This window comes from Telmatherina bonti, assembly GCF_933228915.1.
Source record: "Telmatherina bonti genome assembly, chromosome: 19".
Classification (NCBI taxonomy): Eukaryota; Metazoa; Chordata; class Actinopteri; order Atheriniformes; family Telmatherinidae; genus Telmatherina; species Telmatherina bonti.
The window spans coordinates 9,214,789-9,239,269 of NC_136617.1; the positions used below are offsets into that span (position 1 = coordinate 9,214,789).

The following is a 24,481-nucleotide window of genomic DNA, read 5'->3' on the forward strand; positions in this document are numbered from 1 at the left end:
AAAGAGGAGGGGGAGGTAGAGCAGGAAGAATGAGTGGAAAAAAGGAGTGTCAGCGGGGAGGAGAGAGGAGTGAGAGGGGGATCAGAGACGGGGGCTTCAGGCCTCATGCTGCCAGCTCGCTCTTCAGGCCGACCCGTTTCCCTGCTGGTGAAGAAAACACTGTTTCGTTCCGAGGAACGCTCTCCTGCTTTTTTTTCCTCCTTTCTCGTGGTTGTGCTTCCAGTCGATGTTCTCCTCTTCACAAGTTTTTTTTTTAACTTCTCTCCTCTTTACTTTTATCCGTTAGTTGCTGGGAGAGTGCTTCTTTCCCCAAGCACGTAAGTGTGTGTTTGTCTCACAACAGCATCTGCGTATGTGTGTGTGTGCGTCTGTGTGGGAATGTGTATGTTTTATTATCATTTACAAGTTAATTTACAAATTACTGGGCAGGTATGTTTATCATATATAAGTGTGTCTCTAAGTGCATGTGTGTGCATGTGAGTATTAGCATATGTTGCTCTCTGCATGGTGTGTGTGTATGTGTGTGTTTTTAGCCTTGGAAACAGACAGGTCCCACTTCAAAGCCAAACTGCTGGTTTTTCTCCCCAAAGTCCGACACCTTGATATCCAGCAGGGGAAGATGCTCCACCTGTGGCGTGTTGACCTCCAGGACTGTCCTGTCAAAGCCTTTACGATACTGTAGAAGAGACGCAGACACGCGTGTCAGTGACGTTTCTCCGGCTAAACACACACACTGACATTTAGCAGCAGAATAAATGTACGACTGAGGACTCACAGAGCAGCCGTCCACCAAGGCTTTGACGTAAGGACTGGTCTCGTAGCTCAGCTCGTCATCGTTGGCACCTCGGAGGTGCAGCGCCCTCTTGTGGTTGTTCTTGGCAGTCCGGTCAGCCCAGGCCACTGAGCGGTGGCAGTGGTAGGTGAGGTTCTGGCGGGCCTGGACGCTTAGGAGACGCAGGAAGCCAAGCTGGACTACACCCACTGGCTCGCCATTGGAGTCCACGTAGGAGAACTGGGAGGAGGAGGAGGTATAGTATGAAGAGAAGATGGGAGTTTGCATAAAGGTGAGGGAGGGAAAGGTGTGTGGAGCCACGGAGAGAAAGTAGGAAAGAGAAACATAGATGGTAATTAAGAAAAGTTCAGACTTTTGTGGTTAAACTGGTTAGAGCTAGTCTTCATGTCACTGGAGATAACTAACCTTACTTCCAGCTGCGAACTGACTGTACCACGACCCAGGAGTCTCTTTCTCCCAGGCGCTCATCTTTACCTGCCGTCAGAACAATCAGACAAGGAAATCAGGAAATCACACAAGTTTAGTTTGTCGTTACATGAAAAGTATGAAATTATACTATATTATTATTATATACAGAAACCTGGAGTCCATTTTTCTCCACCATAATTTCACTGCTTTTGTTTTACTTGAAAAGGTTTTAACGAGGAGAAATGTGGAAATGGTTTAAAGAAAATATGAAAAAACTCCACTTTAATGCTTCACAATGAAAACCACTGGCTGTGAGAGCGGCTGTGGAGCTGCTGATTTAGTGGACTGACCGTGTCGACGCCCGTGCTGGGGTACAGGCACGTCTCCCTGCTGGTGAAATTACAGAAGACCTTGAAGGAGTCTCTGGCGCAGCCCTGGTTTGGATCAATCCAGAACTCTCCTGGAATGAGAGAGAAAAAACACATAAAACTCCAGTTAAAGCATTTTATAACTTTTAAAGGACCATAAAATATCTTTGCTTCAATTTCCTTGTGATGAATGTAAAGATTTAAACGTTACTCATTCACACTGGGGTGAGAATAGGAACATTTTTTAATGCATAAAAAGGTGTAAAAGAGCTTGTTAAACATCACCCGTAACCAGTAACAAAAACATGATGAACGACTGGCAGCAGGTCCTGTACCGTCTTTCAGGTCCGGCTGGCTGAGCTGCAGGTCTTGGCAGGTGCGGGCCGGGCTGTCCTGCGTGCCCAGAGGGAAACGCATGGTCTCTATCTCTTGTCTGAGTGAGTTGAGAGAGCCGAAGATCTCCTCCATGCCCTCGCTGCCCATTGGGATCTCTTTGCCAGCGGCATCAGAAGCGGGCATGTCAGGGTCGAATTCGGGCAGCAGCTTGCTGGCGTCGATGGAGCGTTTGGACTTGGGGCTCCTCTGGATGGGCAGGGGCTGAATGACCTCGCCAGGTGGACCCTGGGATGCAATTTAGATTTTAATCTACCGACTGATGAAAAGCACAGTGATGTAATGAAAGAACGGAGAATTAAAATGATAAACTGATGTACTTACAGGAAGTCCAGGAGGTCCTTGTACACCTTTCTCTCCCTTTGGACCCGCTCCACCCTAAAAACAACAAGAGAAAAGATTCGAGAATCAAAGTTGATGCATGTTCGTTTGGTGCTCAAACTGTGTTACAAGCTGGTTAAAGCAGAGTTTACTCACAGTAGCACCTTTAGCTCCTTTGATACCTTGAGGACCCTGGAAAATAAATCACACTTTAGATTTATGATTTTACTTCAATGGATCGAAAGGGAAAATAGAGAAATATGGGACATTTTCTGGATAAAAGAAGAAAGTTAACTTACAGGCAGACCAGGTGGACCTGAAGGGCCCAGAGGTCCGGTTCCTCCAGGCATTCCCTACAATAACATACATGAGAAAAGTTATTTTAAGATGAGCAGATTTAAGATGAGCTGCCATCTCAGAAGTCAAACTTACGGTCTCTCCTTTGGATCCAGTGGACCCCTGAGGCCCAGGCAGACCTCGGTCTCCTTTCTCTCCCTGCTCTCCGGGGGGTCCAATCAGACCGATAAGACCTGGGTGTCCCTTCTCTCCCTTGGCACCAGGATCTCCACGTAGACCAGGCAAACCAGGAGGCCCCTGCAGGACGAGAAGAAAGGAAAGATGACGATGAAGTGATGATGGAAGGGAGGAACCGTTTGTGTTCACTACGTACTGGACGAAGTAAAACATAATAAAAGGGTGTGATTGTCTTACGATAGGTCCAGGTGGTCCTTTCTGACCAGCAGGTCCTGGAGATCCTTGTTCACCCTGAAACACAGAGAAACACCTTCATCATGTTGCCTAAAACTCACAACATACAGATGCTGCTCAGACTGTACAGCTGCTTCATTAATAAATAAGAGAATTACTGAAAAAATGAACTCACCACTGATCCTGGGAGTCCTCTGAGGCCCTCTGTTCCTGGTTTTCCTGGTTGACCCTGAGGGCCAACAGGGCCAGTCTTTCCTGGAGGCCCAACAGCACCTGGATCTCCCTGTGAATGGTGAAGAAAATCATTAATGATAAAAAAAAACAGTAAAAAATTAATGTAAAACAGACGTTACAATGAGAAACAGATTATTTCTTGTAAATAACACTAATTTTTGAAGGTTTCCTAGTTTGGCATGTTCAGGTTGAAGAAGCTGTGTGATAGATAGTACTGTAACTAAAGTATATGTAATATCTGATGTGCTTCATTCTGTTGCAGCAAAACACACACATCTGATACGGACTGATAACATTTATATGACTGATTTAATTGCTTGAAGGACTTAGACAATTGCACAACAAGATGAAGACTCACTTTGGTTCCTTTCTCTCCTTGCCGTCCCTCTGGTCCTCTTGTTCCAGCAGGACCCTGAAAAATAAAGTATCAGGTAGTTTCAGGTGTCATAAGATTGTAAGCAGACTGAGTCATTAAACAGACTAATCATCTAATAAGATGCATTGAAACAAAGAGTGCAGATTAAAGACATTATGGAACAATAACAACTTCATATCTGCTGTTGCCGTGGAAATGCTCTTCAGTGGGTCATTTTGTTAGACGTGAACTTACTCTCTTTCCTGGAGGACCAGGTGGACCGTTCTCACCAGGAGGTCCCGGGGAGCCCTGCAAAAAGAGACAATCCAATCACATCTGCAGCATATTCAAATGAACATCTTCATTGTTGCATCTGTTTACTTACAGACTCGCCGGGTTCACCGTCCTCTCCTCTCTCTCCCTTGGCACCATCTTGACCCTGAAAGTGGATCAGGATTCGTGTCTTTTTTGTTCACTTTGGTAATAAACTAAAAAAAGTGACTGATAAAGCAGCGCTGCACAGCTGGGAACTGCACAGCTGGGAGCTGCACAGCTGGAAGCTGAACAGCTGGAAGCTGAACAGCTGGAAGCTGAACAGCTGGAAGCTGAACAGCTGAACAGCCAGACAGAAAAGAGGTTTGACATCTAACAAATATTTAAGCATTTTTGGAAAAGAAACTTACTCTGGGTCCAACCTCCCCAGGGGGGCCAGGATCACCAGGGAAACCAACAGGACCCTGAAATCACCATGTTTAAAGTCATTTATCTGTGTATTTGTGTTTAGAAAGGTTTTACTGGACGTGTCATACCGGGTTTCCTTTGGGTCCATCATCTCCAGGTTTTCCTCGTCCTCCAGGAGGTCCACCAGTTCCAGGTTGTCCAGCCTCGCCCTTCTCTCCACGTTCTCCACGAGGACCCTGTCAACAGCGGCGCACAGCTCTTTGTTGACCCATAAATGCTAAAAACCGTCCAGTGAAGGAACGGTGAATTTATGTGTCGCATCACGGAGTGTTTGGGTTCGCCACTTGTGTACTCACTTTCTTTCCAGGCTCTCCGACAATTCCAGGGGGTCCGGCTTCACCCGGCTCTCCCTGGAGAATAAATAAATAAATAAATAGACATAATTAAAATATTTTAAGTCAGTTTTTCTTTCTTTCAGAACAGAAAAAAATGAACTCATGCAGACATATTTCTCCAGTTTTGCACCTTTTCTCCAATTGGTCCAGGGTTACCCAAACCACCAGGAGGGCCTTGAGGACCCTGAAAAACACAAACAAACACACAAAAACAACCAAAAATTGTATTAAAACACTATTTAAATATTTTACATGAAAATGATCAGCACTGACAAGAAAACTTTAAAGATAATATCTTTTCTTTAAACAGTTTGGAGTCATTTATTAATTAGTGGATAAATTTTGCTTTGTGTTGAAAAGAAAAGACCTGAACACTCACATCAGCTCCATTGGGTCCAGCGGGGCCACGGGGTCCTGGAGGACCAGGGGGACCCTGGAAAAATTAACAGACATTAATTTTCATCTTTATTTTGGATTTTATTTCAATAAAAAAAAGTCACATCATCAGTTTATTTGTAGCTCACCAGGGGTCCAACATCTCCTGTCTCTCCCTTCTCACCAGGTGGTCCCGGCAATCCCTGCAGAGCAAAGCAGGAAGTTATAAACTGTTTTTTCTTTATCTGCAGCTAAAATCAACAACTTAGCACAAAAGTTTGGATCCAAAATGAGTAAAAATAAGAACAGATTCGAGTGAATCTGCCTCTAAAACAAGCATTGTGACCTTTGGAGGTTTTTACCTGAAGACCGATGGGTCCTGGGGCTCCAGGGAATCCTCGAGATCCTTCATCACCTTTAGCTCCAAACGGCCCCTGCTGCCCCCTCGGGCCGAGCTCGCCATCGGCACCCTGCACCACAGAAGAAGAAAAATCAAGACCAGCAGATAAAAACATGTGAATGAACTCAACCAGCATCAAACTCTGATGTCGTACAACCGGGATTAAGTAAAACTAACGTAGTGCATCAAAGCGTTTCTACTTACAGCAGCACCCGGTTGACCGACGGGACCCATTGGTCCAGGTGGGCCGGGAGGACCCTATGAACAGATAAACAAACCATGAGTTATTGCTATAATCAGTACATTATATTCTGACCAATAGCATCTGTAATTAATAATAATGATTGATTAGTTTCTCACATGTTCTCCTTTTGCTCCCTTGGCTCCCTTCTGACCGTGCTCTCCAACTTCACCCTGAATCAACATTGACACGTCGTTTTATTATAAAAGTTATGTGAATTAATTAATTTATTTATTTTTCTGTTAAATTCTGCATCAACTTGTGACTTTATAATAACAAATGAACCTAAAAATGATGATTTGCTTTTATTTATTCTGTCCAGAATCCGCAAAGCAATTACAGAGAGTTAAAATGTCAGGAGAGTCATTTGCAGTTACTGGCCTTATCTCCATCCTCTCCAGGTACTCCAGGTGATCCAGCAGGGCCAGGCAGACCCACAGGACCCTGCACTCCATCCCGACCTGCCGGGCCAATCGGACCTTTTTCACCCTAAACAGGAAAAAGACAAAAGAAAAAAACTGGAATTGCTGCTTTTATTTCTTAACCTGATGTTATTTAATGTCAAACGCTGCCTGTTATGTTAAAAACTTCCAGAACACTCACTGGGACTCCCTTCTCTCCAGCTGGTCCAGGTGGACCCTGAGGTCCTGGTCTGCCAGGAGGTCCAACAGGTCCACCAGTTCCAGCTGCGCCCCTCTCACCAGGAGAACCCTACAACAGTACATATTAAAGTAGATAATCATTCAGTTCAAGATTTATATGTTGGATGAATTTCTGTTTTGGATTTATAAAAATGAACTTTGAGGAAGGTTCGAAACGTACAGCAGGTCCAGGAGGTCCAGGGGGTCCTTCACTTCCCTTCAGTCCTCCACCACCCTGGAAATGAACATCAGCAGGAACACATCACATTTCCATCTCGCCTCAGTTTTGAACTTTCTTCCAATGGAAACACTTTAATATTAAACTTAGAAAAATGGAAAAAGTAAATAAATCATGTATTGATCAAGGTATTTGGTGTTACTTTACAGTTTTACTAGATTTAATATTCATGGTGTAAATATGTAAATATCAGTATACCATTCATGTGCAGCTCTAACAAACCCGACAACCCGGTGAAGCTTTGACTAAAACTGTTAAACTCCTCCATGCTGCACAACAGCAAGTTGTAATAACACCAACATAACTCAGTTAAATGTTTAAAAATAAAATTAAAGAATCAATGTAAAATAAAACACAATCTTCAACAACTGGATAAACCAGAAAAATTAATTTTATGTATCACATTTACAGCTTCATGAAGGGGGTCTCTAACAGTAACAGATGAACACACCCTTCACTTTGACGATGTTATCAAACACATGAAGATGTAATATTGATCTTAGATGGACCACACCCTGCAGCTGCAGAATGAGACTCGGAGTTTGCAAATGATCAGTCTGAATTAGATCTACAGTGGAAACGGTCCACTGGACATCTGGTGATGTATTCTGTATTTCTCTAGTCAGACTCACAGGGGTTCCAGGTAGTCCTCTCTCTCCAGGGAAGCCTCTCAGTCCAGGGGGGCCATCCTTTCCTGGACCTCCTGGGGGTCCAGGATCTCCCTTAGTGCCCTCCTTCCCAGAGGGACCAGGAAGCCCCTGCTCTCCAGGTGGACCTGGGGGTCCGGGATGGCCACGCTCGCCCATGGGGCCAGTCTCTCCTGATGGACCCTGAGAAGACGAACATGAGAAGGCAGCAGGAAGAAAACGTTGAAGGAGGAAGAATCAATAAAGTGCAAAAGAAAATGTGGAGAAAATCAAATAAAATTGATTGAAAAGGAAAATGATTCAGGTTGATCAGATTTACTGTAACAGTGATGAGAAAAACATCAGCTCCATGTTGAAAGAACTCACCTGAGGTCCAACAACTCCAGGAGGTCCAGGTGGACCCATTTTACCTTGGAAACCCTGTGAAATAAAAACAAACAGTATAAATTATAAACCTCCTCTCTGCTGCTCAGATGCAACATGAAGCATGAAATCCATCAAGTTTGCTGATCAAACTGGAATAAAACAACTGGTTTAAATGGAAAAGTGTTTTGCCCCAGTGATCCATCTATTCAATAAATAGCAGGAAAACATCAATCCAAAGCATGTTATATAACATTCTGGGTAACAGAAATATAGATTTGAGGTTTCTTTTTCTGTCTCTCCTTCCACTTGAATACTAACTGAGCATAATACACACATATGTCCTGCTTGTTTGCGTTATATTTGTGTCTTATTGTCTGTCTGTGTAGTTTTTCATGTGTCTTCTGTTAATGTTCATGTTACCGCATTAAAAAACACAAGAAAAAAAGACCCTTTATTCATCCCCAAAGAGAAATGATTCATTTGTATTTTGTTTTAATTTCAGTGGATTTAAAGTTTGCAGTAACTGTGGAGTTCTTGGATATATCATTTAGCTTGACTGAGATTAAACTGGCTGCAGCCGATGCCACATGGAGTCCATCACCAACATATTTTTAAAGGTTGTCTCCAGAAAATTTGTATAAAATCACAACATTTTCTGATATATCTGATCATTTATGTTAAACATTGTATAAAGTCCTGAACTAATCCTGAGTGACAGCATCTTGTAACACAATCTACAAATAAATTCTCCTGCTGGTAAACTTGAATGTATCTGGAGCAGGTGCACAAAGCGGTACACTGTTCATTCTACTACGTAAGATGTGCATCTGACCAATAAAAGCAATTTGAATTTGAAATTACATGTAATCATGAGCCTAATTTGTTCAACCATCATTAATTTTTACTTAAACTGATGCCCTTAAAAAGGAAACGAACAAACAAAAACGTACGACTTCTCCTCTCTGTCCAGGATGTCCGGGCAGTCCATCTTTTCCTGGAGGCCCCTGCAATGAGACAATCAAATTAAATTAAATAAAAACAATGTCTAACATAACATTCTCCTGAGTAATGAAGAAGGGACATTAAACCAAACATATGGATAAAGGACAGAACAAATATCTTCGTAAAAGTTGAGTAAAACCTTGAAATTATACAGTGGTTACACAAGTCAATAAGAAACCGAATCAAAATATTTACTTACAGGAGGTCCCTTCGGTCCGGGGAAACCATTGGCTCCTTGAGGTCCGGGCAATCCCTGGTGAGACCACAACATAGAGAACATGTAAGAAAATCATGTAAAATGATAAATACAATAATAAACTAAAAAGGATTAATATGCACTTCACAGAGACAAACATGTACACACCCTCTCTCCAGGAGGACCAGGCGGACCATCGCTTCCAGATGTTCCCTGAAATAACACAACATAGGTAATAACACAAATATACTTTAAATCAGAAAATATTTGTTCTTGAATATATATGTAGCATTTTATGTTGGATGAGTACAGGTTTTATGTCAGGTTATTTTCAGACATTTATCTACAGAAATGTCTGAATTTGTAAAAAGAAAAGCCATCTTTCAGAAGAAGTGTTGAAGAATTTATGTCCAAAGGTATAATGTTTGCTGAAATATAAAACTGTAAAACTGTAAATATCAATAACAACTGAAGAAAAATTCTACTTCAGAAATAATTTTATTATATAAAATGTGACAATAATAACAGCATTGATGCTAATCAGGACTAACATAAACAACAGATATAACAAAAAAGCAAAAAATAACTTAAAGTGGACAAAGTTTCTTTAAACAAATTGTATATATTTACTGCATAAACAAACCTTTGCTCCTGGTTTCCCTGTTGACCCCCTCGGTCCCCTCTGTCCTCTGGGGCCCTGATAAGAACAAGAACAAGAGTTATTAATATTAAACTGCCTTCAAAATCCCATAAATCTGATGAATAATTAATGAAATCATAATAAATCAATGTTAAAAGAATAACTCAACACCCCTGTAAATCTAGTCTGTTGCATCATCCTTCAGTGATTCTGCTTTGGCCTTGAAATTCTGCTTTTACCTGCTTTTCAGTCACTCTTTAACACCATGAACAGACAACAAAACAGAGTGGGGTATGAATGAGTTAATGAATGAGAGGCTGTACCGTTGGTCCTCTTTGCCCTCTTGGTCCTGCTTTTCCAGTAAGACCCTGATGTAAGAAAAAAAAAAGAAGTCAGATAAAATTAGAAAGTGTGGTTCATCTCTGTGGTTCAGTGAAACAACTAACTTCTTACCCTCGTTCCTTTCTCGCCATTTGAACCAGGGAATCCAGGGAATCCAAGAGATCCCTAAAAAAAACCAAATGAAAATCTCAACATCAGCACTGCTTCTCAGCCTGAAGAAGCCTTGTGACCACTAGTATAAAAACATAAATCAATATTAATGTGAAGGACAAATGGTGTTTATGTGTTTGTCTTACCTTGGGTCCTTGTCTTCCAGGATATCCAGGAAGTCCAGGAACACCAAGTTTACCCTGGAAGAACACAGTGAGGACATTGCAGATGCTGCATTAAATAATCTGTTGCACAACAGATCATATAACTAAGTTACTGGTGACAGGAGACAAATTAGGAGTATACATTATTGTATCTCATTATATAATAAAAGGTAATATAACTCTTTTAGCAACTGGCAGCAACTACAGCAAACAGTCTTATTAAAATGAAATGGTTAGACATTATTCAGATGCAATAGATGCCTAAACAGAAAATAAATATACTGTGATGTGCACATATGACCACAAGAGGGCGCCACCGTTAATTTCTCTTAGCTAATTTATGACCAGTTTCATAAGATTTGGAAATATCTGGTAATATCTGGATTTTTATAGCAAACAGCTGTCATCCAGTTTCAGCACAATGTATTATCAAATTGATAACAAACCAGGAAGAGATGATCTAAAATAAAGAGATAGTGATGTTATCTTGTCATACCTTCTCTCCAACAAGTCCAAGTGGTCCAAGTTCACCAGGGGGTCCAACACGACCCTTTGGTCCCTCTGGACCGTCCTCTCCTCTGGGTCCTGTCACTCCTACCTCACCCTGTCAGCAAGATAAAGGTCTCAATATTCAGAAAAATTGCATCAGTGAAAATTTAAAGTAAAAAAAATGTGGCAAACATGAAACAATTTCAGGCTGATCAATCCCTGGTTTCAACCGGTTACTATTTTATCTTACCCTCTCTCCTTTGGCACCAAAATCTCCCTTAATTCCAGGAAAACCATCTTCACCCTTTAAACAAAAACACAGATGTGTTATTTATTTATCTATTTTTTACAGATTGACACTGTTTACCGGCCAGGAATGAACAGACCCTCATCACGCAACAGTGATGTAATTTGAAATTCATTAAACTGTCATTATTTATTTACCTTCTCTCCTTTGTGGCCCTTCAGTCCCCGGATTCCTTGAGCTCCCTGCAATCAAATAACATTAATCATCATCACTCCTTGTGATAATGATTAAGGGGAGGCTCTGTGCCAAAAAAAAAATAACAAAAAAACCATTGAACAGATTGATAAATTATCACTAAAGTGTACTGACCTTGATGCCACGAGGGCCAGGATAGCCGATAGCTCCCTGAGGACCATTGGGACCCTGGACATGGTCAAATAAAGAAGGATGAGCTCACAGTGTAATACAAACCTGCTAGATTTTTCCATTCTCTGCTGGCTATAATGAATATTTTTTTCCATTAATACTTTATGATGTAAAACACCTCTTTTTATGAATGAAAATAAATGATGATAGTTTTTTTTCTTGATAGAATGGATGTAGTGTGTAGGGTTAGTACAGAACATCTACCTGGTTTCCTTTGGTGCCAGGAGGCCCCTCCTTTCCTGGGTGACCCTGAAAAAAGAAGATAAAGCACTTCAGTTGTAAGAAGGCTCATGTAGCCCTAAAGGTAAATTAATAAAGTTATAAATAATCCAAATAATCAAATCCAAATAATTTTAAAACGTACAGGAGGGCCGTCAGCTCCGGGCATTCCTGGCAAACCTGGTTTTCCGGTAGGACCCTGGAAAGGAAAAAAAAATGATTGCATGTTTAATAAAACACTGAATCTAAAATTTAAAATGAATGTAAAAAACTTCTTACATCTAGAATCCATCAGCATGAAATTAGGAAATAAAATCAAAGTAGAATGTAGATTTAGTTTAGACTCTATTGATTTAACAGATCCTAAATCTGCTTCTTCCAAGTAGATTTTATCCAAGTCAAGAGGGTTGTGGCATCTGAGCTGAAAAGTTTAAATCTTTTAGTTTCTAATAGGAATTTTCAACATTAAAACCTCCAGAGGTCAGATTTCATAGAACAAGTCAGAAACTTACCAACAATGACATAAAAAAAAAACAACCTTGAGTGTAAAAGTGGTTAAAACTGCACTATAATACTCTGCATTAGTACTTGTGTCGATTTCGTGTCTTATGAAATCAATCACACATAAGTGGTGTCAAATCTCTATTCTTAGTTATATTTACATGTTGTTTGATACACCTGCTTATAGCTTTACTATAGTAGTCTTTATTTTCCTAAAATTCTCATTTACTCCTGTAAGTGTTTAAGAAGTTTTTGTCCAAAATAATGTGGCCCATTGTGTGTTTACAGTTTTTTCTTCTGTAAATACATTACCACCCACCAGCAGATGACAACTCCCCATCTCCTCTACCCAACCCGCCAGCTCTAACACTGGAGTAATTCAGTTGTTCTCGTATGAACCAGAGGAGTAAACTGGACTGTACAAGGTCACATGTAAGTTGCAGTACTAAAATGGTGTTGTATTTACTCCCAAGTGTTTTCAATAGTTAAAGAAATGCATTTCGTGTCAGGTGACAGACTCACAAACCACCAATAGGCAACAGCTGTGGTTCCTTGCAAGGCACATTTAAGTGATCAGATAAACAGTTAACTAATATGGTCTTCAGAGAGAAAATTGCAAGGTTAGGGTTAAACTCAGTGTGACAGAAAAAAGGAGGTTTAACTCAACTAAAGTCTTGCTGTAGTTAATCTGCCATTGTTCCAGAGGCAAAACTTGTGGTGAATTACTGATCCTCATAGTTGCTAATTAGTTTTTAATGTAATTGTGAACATAACCAGGGTGGTTGTTTTTTGCGTTTCAACAATGACTAAATGAACCACATGAAACCTGATGGTGTATGTGAACCTTATCACCCAGTGCGAGACAATAGCTGCAGCTTATTGTAAACTTTTTAAAGAATATGTCAACTTATGACAGCATGAAAACACAGATAAAATGAAGAATAACAATAGTTAAGCTCTGTTTTAGTGCCACAGTAAACCTAAACAACACCCAGTGCAGCAGCAGGACAGCACATAGACTGGTATAAGAGAAGTATGAAGTTGTGAAAGTGAAAAGGGAACCTAAAGCATTTCCTAGCAACTAGCAGGCAAGAGGCAGGGTGCACCCTGACTGGTTGCCAGTCCATCACAGGACCACACAGAGAGAAAAACAACCACTCACACTCACTCCTAGGGAGAATTTAGAGCAGAGGTGTCCAGCTCCGGTCCTCTAGGGCCAGAATCCTGCAGGTTTTCTATGTATCCCTGCTCAGACACACCTGATTCAAATTAATTAGTAGTAGAGCTTAATCAGTTGTGCACGTTATTGACTGTTTGATCCATTTAGTGGAAGCTAGATGTGTTGGAACAGGAATACATGGGAAACCTGCAGGACAGCAGCCCTCGAGGACCGACTTTGGACACCCCTGATTTAGAGCAACCAGTTAACCTAAGATGTATCTCTTCAGACAGTAGGAGGAAGCTGGAGTTCTGAGAGTAAATCCATGTATACACGGGAAGAACATGCAAACACGCAAACTGAAGTATAATCTTGTAAATAAGACTGAACTAAAACTGTATCTGCTCATTACCTACTGAATAAAAATATCTGCAAACTTGAGGAATAAAACCTGCAGCAACACAATTACATTCAAATGTGGCATTATCTACATCTTTCCATTATGAATAAAGACGATAACGAGTAAAATCAGTGAGTTTTTTGGGGGTCAGTCTTTTATATGAACAGGTTTCCCAGGAAACACTAACCTCTGGTATGACACTGTAATTTTATGCGATAGCAATATAAGTCTTGGCTGAGGTAGACTTTCAGTGTAATTTGATTGTCTTCTTGTTAGGAAGAACAATGAAAAGCATCAATCAAACATCACTTCAACCATGTTTTCGTGACACTTGTTTGGGAGTTTAAGGAAAAGCAAAGGAAAAAAAAAATCATTCAATTGGTTGCAGATCGCCCTGCGATGGACTGGCGAGCTGTCCAGGGTGTACCCTGCCTGTCGCCTAAAAGCCAGCTGGGATAGGCTCCAGCTTCCCCGCGACCCTGAATTGGATTAAGCGGTTTAGAAAATGAATGAATGAATGGTTGCAGATCTTGAGAACTTTATAAAACAAAATGTGAGGTAAAACATTGGCCTTGGCATAGATTGCCCCACATGAGGTAGCTCTCCAGTATATCCAGTATTGTTATATTTCTTACTTTCTCTCCTGGGGGTCCAATGGCTCCCTGAGGTCCTGGCATTCCCTGCAAAAACAAAACACATGTGACCTTGGCTTAGTGATAGATACTTGATTCTTGATTTTAAGATGCATCTCAAAACAGACACAGATGATTCTGCAGTAACAGGTAGGAAACAATCATTATTGGATTATCTTTAAAGGTAAGCAGAATACTAAAGTTGTTTAGTTATATCATTACATTACATTTAATGTATGTTGAATGCATAAGAATAAATAGTAGCTATATTACACTGAATCAACACTTGCTTATGTTGGTGATGGTGACACGGCAAAGGAACAAAAAGCTCATCAGCAAGACATTAAAAATGAGTGTGTTAAAAGCTTACATGATACTTCAGATGTTATTCAAGTACAAGAAGGTAAGAGGTGGATAAGATGCATTTTGTATGCATGATATAACTTGCAAAAATGACAAAAATCTAAATTGCAATCCAAGCAAGAAGCCAAACCATATGTTCATAACTTAACCAAACATCTGTAGCTTCAAGGTACAAAGCCAGCCTGAGTAATCAGTCAAAACCTAAGGTGCTGAGAAGTGTGCTGTTATACTCAGGGAGAGAGAAAATAATCGTTAAATCTTTATTGGTTTTAGGATCATTAGACTTATTTAGTGGAAAACAGTCATCTCTTTTACCAGCTGTAAGACTGGAAAGTATAGAAGTGGGCTGCTCAGATGGAGATAATAAAAAAACAAACAAACAAACAAACAAAACAAAACAAACAAAAAAAACCCTCAAACATTTTATGGAAAAAGATTTCTCTGATATGTGAAAGCACTAAATGAATAAGATAGGATAATTACTTTGATATATGGTATCGTTTAATTAAATGTGGTTTTATACTTCTAAATTAAATACCAGCAAGAAAATGAAATGAATGTAATGTTAACTGGTGAATCACAGTCAAATCAAGGTGTAACACCAGGAAAACATGTTTAACACAAAGCTTTACAACACAGCACATTGTTACTTGGTCTGATTTCACAGGTATGTGAAACTGTCTCACCTGAGTTCCTGGTGTTCCTTGCTGACCAGGGGGGCCTGGCTCTCCTTGAGGGCCCTTAGAGGTATAAAAAAAAAACATGTTAAGTGTGGAAAAATGTGAAGAATAAAAACTATATTTTAAAATAAAAACTAAGACACATGCTGCTTAAATGATGACATGATCACTGACCAAATTTCCCTTGGGACCATGGGGTCCGTCATTTCCTCGTACACCCTAAGAAAAGAGGTTAAAGATAAGATTCACAGAATATAAGCACAATTGCACATGCTTTACTAATAGTTCATTTACTCAATTGTCAGCTTCTATCCACCTTTTTTTTGCAGGTTAGAACAAAAACCATCTTCCCCTCTGGATAAATAAAGACTTTGATGATGACACTAATGTGTGTATTTAGATTTGTGGAAATCAGCAGGTACTGGAGTGATGGGGAAGTCAGTGAATTGTAAAAAATGAATTCCCATTTATGGATGGTGTGAACAAATGGTTTTGATAATGAAGGAAGTGTCTGAAATGACAAATAAGATACCTCTCTCTCTGCTGCATCAGTTTTGAACCGTGAAAACACACACACATATACAAAAGGGAGTGCAGATATATATTAGTTGAGCACATTAAGAAGGGCAAATCCCAACCTTTTTAGCCATCAGCACCATTACATGTAGAGTTTATGTATGGATGTAAAATTGTTGTTTATCCAGGATCAAGCATGAGGCTACAGTGAGTTATTTAAAGAGAATTCGTGGGTGTTTTGTGGTTGGTTAGCTATAATTAATGCAGCTAAAATAAAAAAAACTTGTGTGGTTTGAAATATTTTTTACTCACAGGAGGACCAGGGATTCCAGGTGGACCTTTGGGTCCAAGCAAACCGCGAGGTCCCTAAAGTCAGACACAAGCAGTGACATATAAGACACAAACACATCTGAATTAACAGCAGTCAGAATGAAAATGAAGGTGACAGGACTCGCTTGGTTGTCATGGAAACACTCACGGGTTCACCTGGGAGACCCCTGGGTCCAACGTCTCCATCATCTCCCTATAAATATGCAGAAACAATTAGTCAAGGATGAAAAAAAACTAAGAGATTTCAGAATCATGTCTTTAATGCACATACTCTCTCCCCATCCTCTCCTATGGATCCTTGTGGCCCCATTGGTCCCGGGTCACCCTGACAAGGTAAAAGAGTGGAATGGTGAGGGCTCATAATATTTTTTAACAACTGTGAGAAGTTCAGAAGTAGGAAATAATATCACATGACTAATTAACAACTGATTAATTACTTCTAGTGGAGTCTGACTTACCCTGTGTCCTTTGTCACCAGGCAAACCAGGAAGACCATCGAAACCACGGTCACCCTAATGAAGATGTAAGGTCATGTGAGGTAGGATGTAGAAATGCATAACCAGTGGAAATAAGAAATAACTGCTGATAATTAAACTTGGATACATGTATAGTATAAGACCTGAGAAAGCTAAGGAGGCTAATATGTTAGCAGATCTGATCAGGTGAAAGAAACAAAAAAGACTGAGGAGAAGAAATCACAAAACATTTTGATATTATTCCAATATAGAGATATTATCATACCTTCGTTCCAGGCTCTCCTGGCATTCCTCTTGCACCGTCAGCACCAGCACGACCCTGTTAGGAGCAGAGTGAGGACATGTTTGGAAGTGATACTGTAAATATGCTTCAGTGTCCACTTTCAAAGTAATTCATATTATCTGTGTTAGGACACGTTTGGAAAACAAACAAATAAACAAAAACTTCACTTCAAGAGTAACTATGCTGATAAAAAAACAATCTATCCATGACTTCTTAAGATGGAAACAGGATGTGCAAAAGCTCTGTATCTTTTGATACTCCACCAGAATAAAGATCATCATCTTTGAACTAAAGCTTTTCTACAACATGTGAAATTTGTGGTAAAAAAAAAAAATACAGACACTTTATACTCACTCTTCTTCCTGACTTGCCGGGAGGTCCCATCAAACCCTGTGGTCCCCTGGGACCCTGACAAAATACAATGTTTATGATCTCATTGTTTTTAGTGGAAATGGTTTAATTACAACATGATGAAATAATGACATGACAGTTTCATTTTTCTTTGACTGTAATTGACTCAGAGGTCAAGATGTGCAAAGTAACTGTTTTACCTGAGGACCAGGATCTCCACCCTCTCCTTTCAAACCAGAACTACCTGGACTTCCCTGAAACAGACAAAGTTCTCATGACAAAAGCAGTTTTCTTTTAGGAACTTTGTGATGATATGATTTAATGTGAGAAAAAAAACAGAAAAGAAAAACATGATTTGAACATACAGTAGACCTGTAATATAAACCAGTGACGTTGCAAATGATAGGTAACATACCAAGGGTCCAGGGCGTCCAGTGAATCCCATTGGCCCAGGAGGTCCTTTCAGAGCCATCTAGAAACAGTAAAGAAAAGAATAATTGTGACAGAGACACATAGCAGCTTGTGATGGCAGACATCCTTTATTCACAGCATTAAAATAGAAATATGCTATCATAAGTTTCATTGCTTAAAATCACCCTATAATATCACCCTATGTTTTATATATTTATTTTATATCAAGGAATGACTTGTTTTTGTGCTGCTTGTTGATAAACATTAAGAATCCACACCAACTTGAAAGTTATCTTAGATTTTGTAGCTTATATGCTGAACAGTTAAGTTACTTAGGCATGTTTGGATGATTCATAGGGCTGGAAAAACATTAACTCGGCCAACTGGAAGGTGTAAAGATTTAATTTAAAAACTTATTGTAAATATGAGATAAAAGCAATAACTGACCCTGGCCTGGGACAAGATGGCTGCTGCCTGGGCCTCCTGTGCAGAGACGACTGGACCTTTATCTCCTCCACTCTGACCGAAGCGGAACTGCAAGAAGAAAAGAAAACATTGAAAAAAGATTATGAGAACAAAATTAATGATACTGACAAAGTTTAATAATGGACAAAAATTATGGACATTAACGTATTAAACCTAACCTCATAAATGTTGCATCCTAAGGTGTTATGAACTATGTGTGCATAAAGCAAACATTACTCATATTTATATACTTTCCTTTTCTAAGTAAGGACTGAAAGATAAGCAACTCACAGGCAGCATCACTGAGGTTCCAGGAGGTCCAGGAACTCCATCAGCCCCAGGCAGACCTGCTTTACCAGGAGGGCCCTGCAGGATGGAGAGAAGGAACGGTAAACTGAGGTCTGAGCAAAGACGGGAAATAAATTGTGATCCTTTGCAAACATCAACAGTTGTGTGATAAACATATTCAGTACAAAGCTGTGGTTTTTCAGATGAATAGAAAAAAAACTCACCCTCTCTCCAGGGTCACCCACAGAGCCAGGAGGTCCAGAGGAGCCAGGAGGTCCAGTAGGGCCCTGAAAAAGGGAAGACAAACGATTGTTTCAGCCAAAAGGAATCAAGCTATATGACAAAATATTAATGTCACCTAAATGTACTGATTAGGACACTGCCTAACACTAGCAAATTAGCATATTGTACTACTGGGACAGATAGAAAACTTTAATAATCCCACTTTATTATTAATTATAAAACAAAAAACATAAAATAGTTCTGGATTAAAGATGTCGACTTCAGGTCGATTTCAGGAGCAAATATACATTCAAGGAGGAAAACAAACAAAAATGTTTTCAGAAAAACAGGAAAAAAAATTTTACTCACAGCAGGTCCCTCAGGTCCTGGAGGTCCTTCAATCAGCATTCCCTGGAACAGTTAAGATAGAGTTAAAAATGCTCCGAATGAGATCAAAACGTAAAAAAGGATTCATACTATATTAATTAAACTTCTTTCATTTTGCATTATAACATTTTTCTTAAAGTACCATATCTGTTTAACATGTCCTAAACTAATAACTTTCAGAGGTTCAGACATAATTATAAAGCAATATGGGACTAAAATATGCACAGCTTCTGATGTAACTACTTGTCTTAAAAAAAGTCTTCTCACTAGTGCTGTGCCTCGAAAGGCTTTTTTGTTAGTGCCTTGTAAATAATATGTTTGCACAAATACAAAAATATATATATAATATTAGATTTTAGAGTATATGTAAATGGTTATTTTGTCTATTTAATTAAATGACATTAAAATAAGTTTTATAATTCTGACAACAAAGAAATAATTAATTTGTTATTAATTAACTGCTTGTGTCAGAAGTGAGATTTCTTTTTAACACACTCATAAGGCAAAAAAAAAATAAAAAAAATAAATCAATAAAACTAGAAATAATCATTCAGACTCTGTTACCAACTTGGCTCATGTTAGTATTAACTAAAGACTTTTCCACACATTGAAATAATACTCATGAACAACACCAGTAAAAAAAACAAATGTCACTGTTCATTCTCTCCTCAACCTCAAATGTAAGTGGCAAATCTGTCTTGGATTACTGAGAAAACAAGAGCAACAGGTTTTAATTTGGATAGAAATGCAAGAATGTGATCATAAGGTCTTCATGTTTTAAAGGTTACAAGTGGAAGTGATGTTAACTAATCTATATAAACCTGTTAAAGTAAAACTATAATTAATAACTTACAGGTTCCAAGACAGCAGGCTCTCCTTTCTCTCCTTTTTGGCCTCTAACGGCAGCCTGAGGAAAACACACATGTAACCAACAATACAGCACAGTCATTACAGACGTAGTTACACATAAACCAAAAGTAAAAAGTATATTAAGGCAGTCACTTAAAGATATTTTGACTGCATGCATTATCACAAAAAACCTTCATATCATTTTGTAGTGTTGAAAACAGAAAAATAAACAACCTGTTTTGTTCTAACAGGTGCATGAACTTTTCTCCAAATACCACTGACTATGTGGGTCTTCACACTGATGATCCATTACTTGTAGCCTCTTATTGCATAGATGGAGAATCATCTTGGCTTAGCAGTACTAAACAAAGCCATATACAGAGATAATGACATTGAAGACTGAAGTGCGTTCAAATGCCTCTTTATTCAGTGTATATGGCAGTTCAAGTTACGGTTTAGGCTTGTTAGGATCCCCATCAACTTCTGCTGCGCTGGCAGTAGCTACAGTTCTCTGACTGGGGTCCTAAGTTTCTCACTATAAAATAAAACCAATTTCAACCACTGGTTTGACTTGTAAGTCTTGAAAAGCATTCAGATATATAAAACTGAAATTATTTGATGAATTTAATTACCAAGTCAGAGAAAAAAAAACAAAAAAAAAAAAAACAGATGTTAAATATTAATATATAAAATCACTATAAGGAAAGCTGGCTGAAATAAAAGTGTGTTATAGTAAAATTAAGAAGTGCTCATGGGCATTAAAACCATGGTAAATTGAAGGTACTTTTGGTTACATCTCATCTTCAGCCTTTATCTAGAATTTCCTAACATATGTGCCCATATTAGATGGATAATTTTGACAAAAAGGTCAGCTGGTAAGAGTAGTAAAGATAAAAAATAAACAAAACAAAATGGTGTCTTTTAAAACTGGCAAACTCAAACAAGTGTTTGAGATGAGACTGAATACAGTTTGACCAAAAGACTAGGATTCACAGCTGGTTGAAATTGATTTATATTTATCTATGTTTTTTTTTTTTTTGCCTTTGAAGCAAAATTACTTACGCCACCCTCGTCTGTCACTGCGGACAAAGCGGGGCCCATGCCAGTATCAACCTCTCCAGTCTCTGGTAATGGGTCATTGTAGTCTTTGTAGGAATAGTCATATTCCTTAAGGCCCAAATCCCCAGTCTCATACTCTTCTGTGAAGACCTCTTCGCCGGCACCGCCTGCCTTGGTGGCATCTACCTCCTCTCCCACCATTGTTGTTTCCACCTGGGGCTGCGTTGGGTTCATTAAAGCCGCAACAGGATTGACAGAAAGGCATAAAAAAAGAACCAAGCAAGGGGAATTAAAGGTAAAAGTGGAGGAACAGTAAGGTATGCAGGAGGTGAAAGTTTTAAGAAGTATAGAGTTGGAAAAACAAGAGGGTTTGCAAGAAGATACAAAAGAAGTGAATCTTACCTTTTTAAAATAAACTGTGACACAGGGACAGAAACAAAAACATCTGGCAGAATGTAAAGACTCCTTTAAGTCCAGTTAGGTGTTTTCAGGTGAATTATGGTAGCAGTTTATCATGCTACCCTAACACTTCTACAGATTGTCTACAGTCTAGCTTATAGCCGTAGGTTTTCATCAAAGCATCATCATCAGTTTATGTGTGAGAACCAGTAAACCCATTTGTAAGAATCCAATAATTAAAGGAAATGAGACAAAGAACAGTCATGGAACACACACAACTGATTATGACAAACTTTGTGAAAACAAGCTTCTGCTATGTGCTGTACTAGGCAAAGACAGTGTACTTACCATGAATTATACAAATAAATATCAATTCAGTTGTATTATACTGTTTAAATATATCCCTTTCACAGGTACTTGGGATAAAACATACCATAAGCCTTATAACAACCAACTGTATGTGCAACTTTTGCCTTAATATTTCTTACCATGCTACTTTTTTTTTTACAGTAAGGGAAAACACTTAACAATATTGTAAAAAAAAAAAGAAAGAAAATGATCAAACAGTTGTAACTGAACAGATCAAAACTTTGAGAAACTTGTCTTTAAATTCTGACAATACAGGCTGTAAATTAGCCCACAGTATCTACTGTACTCAAATGGAGTTAGACATCTCTTTCAAACAAGAATGCATTATATTCATCGCTCCTTGTAGCTGTGGTTAAAACTGCATATCAGATATTCCCATATGAATCTGCTTTTCACAAGATTTTTGTTCTTATATCAAGATGAGCACCAGATCATTAAAAGATCTTGAGATGAGAACAAAATCAGAATCTTGCTGTTAGGGAAAAGGAGAATCACATAAAAATATTTGATGACAAGAGACGATGAATGTGGTGCATTCTTTTTGGAAGAAGTTTTCACTTCCAGAAACACGGTGATACGGGTGGTAAGAAAGGTGTAGAGGAGTACAGAGCTCTAACTACTTTTGTTAAACTACAAAGACTGGGCTCACCATCATACAGGGATAATGACATTTTTATTTGTTGGTGAAAATATTTTTACTTAAATTTCTAAGTTCTTGAATTTTACTAAGCAAATTAGACTAAATTGAATAGAAATTAAACATGGAAGTTTGTTTTTTCTGTTGGTCTTGTCATGACTTGATGTGTGTCATTTTACCTGTACAGTAATCTCTTCTTGTCCAATCACCTCACCCTCTGGATGTGGGACCATCTCCTCATAGTAATAATCAGTCTCTGTAGGGGTGTGGCCAGCCTCAGAATATTCAGTGTCTACATCCTGATTGGTCAGGTTGACAGGAAGTGGGGTACAGGAAGGAAGCAAGCAGATTTGATTGGGAGAGCAGGGTTAGTTCAAAGTCTGCTTCTGGGATGATGATGAGTTAAAAGAAGAAAATGGAATGCATCATAAAGTTGTGGTTGCTTGAGGTGTTTTTATTCCTGGCAACTCACATTTTCAAACTTGTAAAGATCCATTTAAAAAGAAATTTCAGGTAGCATTGGAAAATCAATGACTTAATTTTGCCAGGTGCAAGATTTAGAAAGTCATTGAGGCTACTTGAGATTTCTTTTCATTTGTTGTGAAAACCATTTATGCTTTTAAAGCTCATAAGCCAAGACTCATGAATGAAAACGGCAAAGTTTGCTCTTACTGGAAATTGGACTGAGCATATCTAGCCATCCATACAATGGAAACATCAGAGCTTGATGGTTCAGGATGTCTAGCTTTACCCAAGACCAGAAAACAAAGAGACAACCCCAATCAACAGCCTCACAGAACATGATAATATATCAGCCAGTTCCCATTAAAAAAGATCCCAGAAACCATTTATGAACAATAACATCAGATCGTCCTCTTTTGAGGCATGTAATCTCAAATTTGATGAAAACATTGATTAAAGCAAGTACAAAACTTGCCTCTAGTTTCTGTGAAGCTGTTTAATTCATATTTGGTATAAAATATGGAGACAGACACAGAGATAGATGACAGAAAGAAAACACAGGTAATGTAAAAAAAAAAAAAAAAAAGATAATAAAGTGACAGTTTTGCTGTGTTGCACATGTGTAAAGTGTGACAATGTATGTGCTTTCTCAGTTTTAGTTTCTGTACCACAGCAATCCATGCTCAGTCGACTAGTAGATTAATGGTTTCCCATATGAAAGAGGCAGAGCCCTGGAGTTTATTCAGGTTCTGAGATCCAGTTTCTGCGGCCTAAGGGTAGCAGTGTGAAGTTAAGTAAAGAACAATGAAACTGTACATGTAGCCATGCTTCAGTGTGCACTGCTGTATCATATCATATGGAGAGATTGGGAAGATCATGAGGATCATATGATATATGAAAAGAGGAGAAGGCGATCTGGTTGCTGCGAACCAACTTCCATTCTGAAGACCAGCTTGCAACATCAAGGATTTGCATCAAAATCTGCAATGCCAGCCACCTAATGCAAGTTCAAACTATTCATAAAGGTGACCAATAAACATGTCAACGTTAGAAACTGTAAACAAACATGTTGTTGCAGACCCTAGATGATGGCAAGAGCTGGTAAAGAGATTGGAAAGATGGGACATAAAACTGTGGACATTCTGGCCCAAACATGAGCCCTCATGTTGTACCTGTTGATAACCGCTGGTAACTCTCTTCGATGGGACGGCAGTTCCACTCAGCATAGTCTTGCCAAACGGTGGGAAAGTTCTGTGCTGGGATTTGACATTTAAGTCCAAAGTCATCTTGGATTTTGTGGGTCTGGGAGGAGTGGGCCGGGCAGGAGTGGGTGTTGGAGCCACTTTTGTAGGGAAAGGAACCTTTTTTACAACATTCTTCACTGATTTGGTCACCGTGGGTCTGTTTAGAGGGACTTTGGTGATCACGGTTTTGACTTTAGTTATCTCTTTGACCTCTGCCTTCCCTTGAACTTTGGCTGTTGGAGCTTTGGTGGCAGCTTTCAATGCTTTACTGTTTTCTGGTTTTGATGCTTTTGTTGGTTTAGGTGCCTTTGTAGCTTCTACTTTGGATTTAGTTGCACTAGCCACAGTCTTCTCTATTTTAACAACTTTGACACTTTTTGCTTTGGTAGTGGTTTCACTCTTTGCAGCCCCATTGCTAACAGCTTTCTTTTCAAACACAGCAGAAAGTTTGTTCTTGCCATTAGATTTAGCTGCACCATTGACTTTATTCTCAGCTTTGCCATTGGCTTTGCCTTTGACTTCAACAGAAATTTTGCCATTTCCATTTGCTTTCTTCTCT

The 24,481-nt window shown here is 39.2% G+C and overlaps 1 protein-coding gene across 1 annotated transcript; it reads right to left on the reverse strand.

The window, feature by feature from the left end:
* Positions 1-529: 529 nt before the first annotated feature.
* On the reverse strand, positions 530-23,891 carry col11a2 (collagen, type XI, alpha 2; the record flags this gene model as incomplete). The annotated part of the gene is made up of 60 exons (XM_079258627.1): positions 23,851-23,891; positions 22,396-22,515; positions 20,815-21,030; positions 19,757-19,810; positions 18,886-18,927; positions 18,519-18,581; positions 18,298-18,372; positions 17,989-18,075; positions 17,546-17,602; positions 17,331-17,384; positions 17,134-17,187; positions 16,762-16,815; positions 16,479-16,532; positions 16,292-16,345; positions 16,169-16,213; positions 16,003-16,056; positions 15,349-15,393; positions 15,181-15,234; positions 14,135-14,179; positions 11,585-11,638; positions 11,425-11,469; positions 11,164-11,217; positions 10,992-11,036; positions 10,798-10,851; positions 10,555-10,662; positions 10,041-10,094; positions 9,856-9,909; positions 9,726-9,770; positions 9,406-9,459; positions 8,931-8,975; positions 8,766-8,819; positions 8,515-8,568; positions 7,565-7,618; positions 7,184-7,381; positions 6,495-6,548; positions 6,276-6,383; positions 6,054-6,161; positions 5,792-5,845; positions 5,636-5,689; positions 5,394-5,501; positions 5,181-5,234; positions 5,036-5,089; positions 4,787-4,840; positions 4,618-4,671; positions 4,390-4,497; positions 4,264-4,317; positions 3,966-4,019; positions 3,836-3,889; positions 3,584-3,637; positions 3,167-3,274; positions 2,995-3,048; positions 2,716-2,877; positions 2,583-2,636; positions 2,440-2,475; positions 2,287-2,340; positions 1,905-2,190; positions 1,552-1,661; positions 1,199-1,267; positions 776-1,012; positions 530-676 (listed from the first exon to the last, which is right to left on the reverse strand). The coding sequence occupies exons 2-60, from the start codon at positions 22,447-22,449 to the stop codon at positions 530-532; spliced, it is 4,476 nt and encodes a 1,491-aa protein (XP_079114753.1). The 5' UTR covers positions 22,450-22,515; positions 23,851-23,891.
* Between the last annotated feature and the right edge of the window lie 590 nt (positions 23,892-24,481).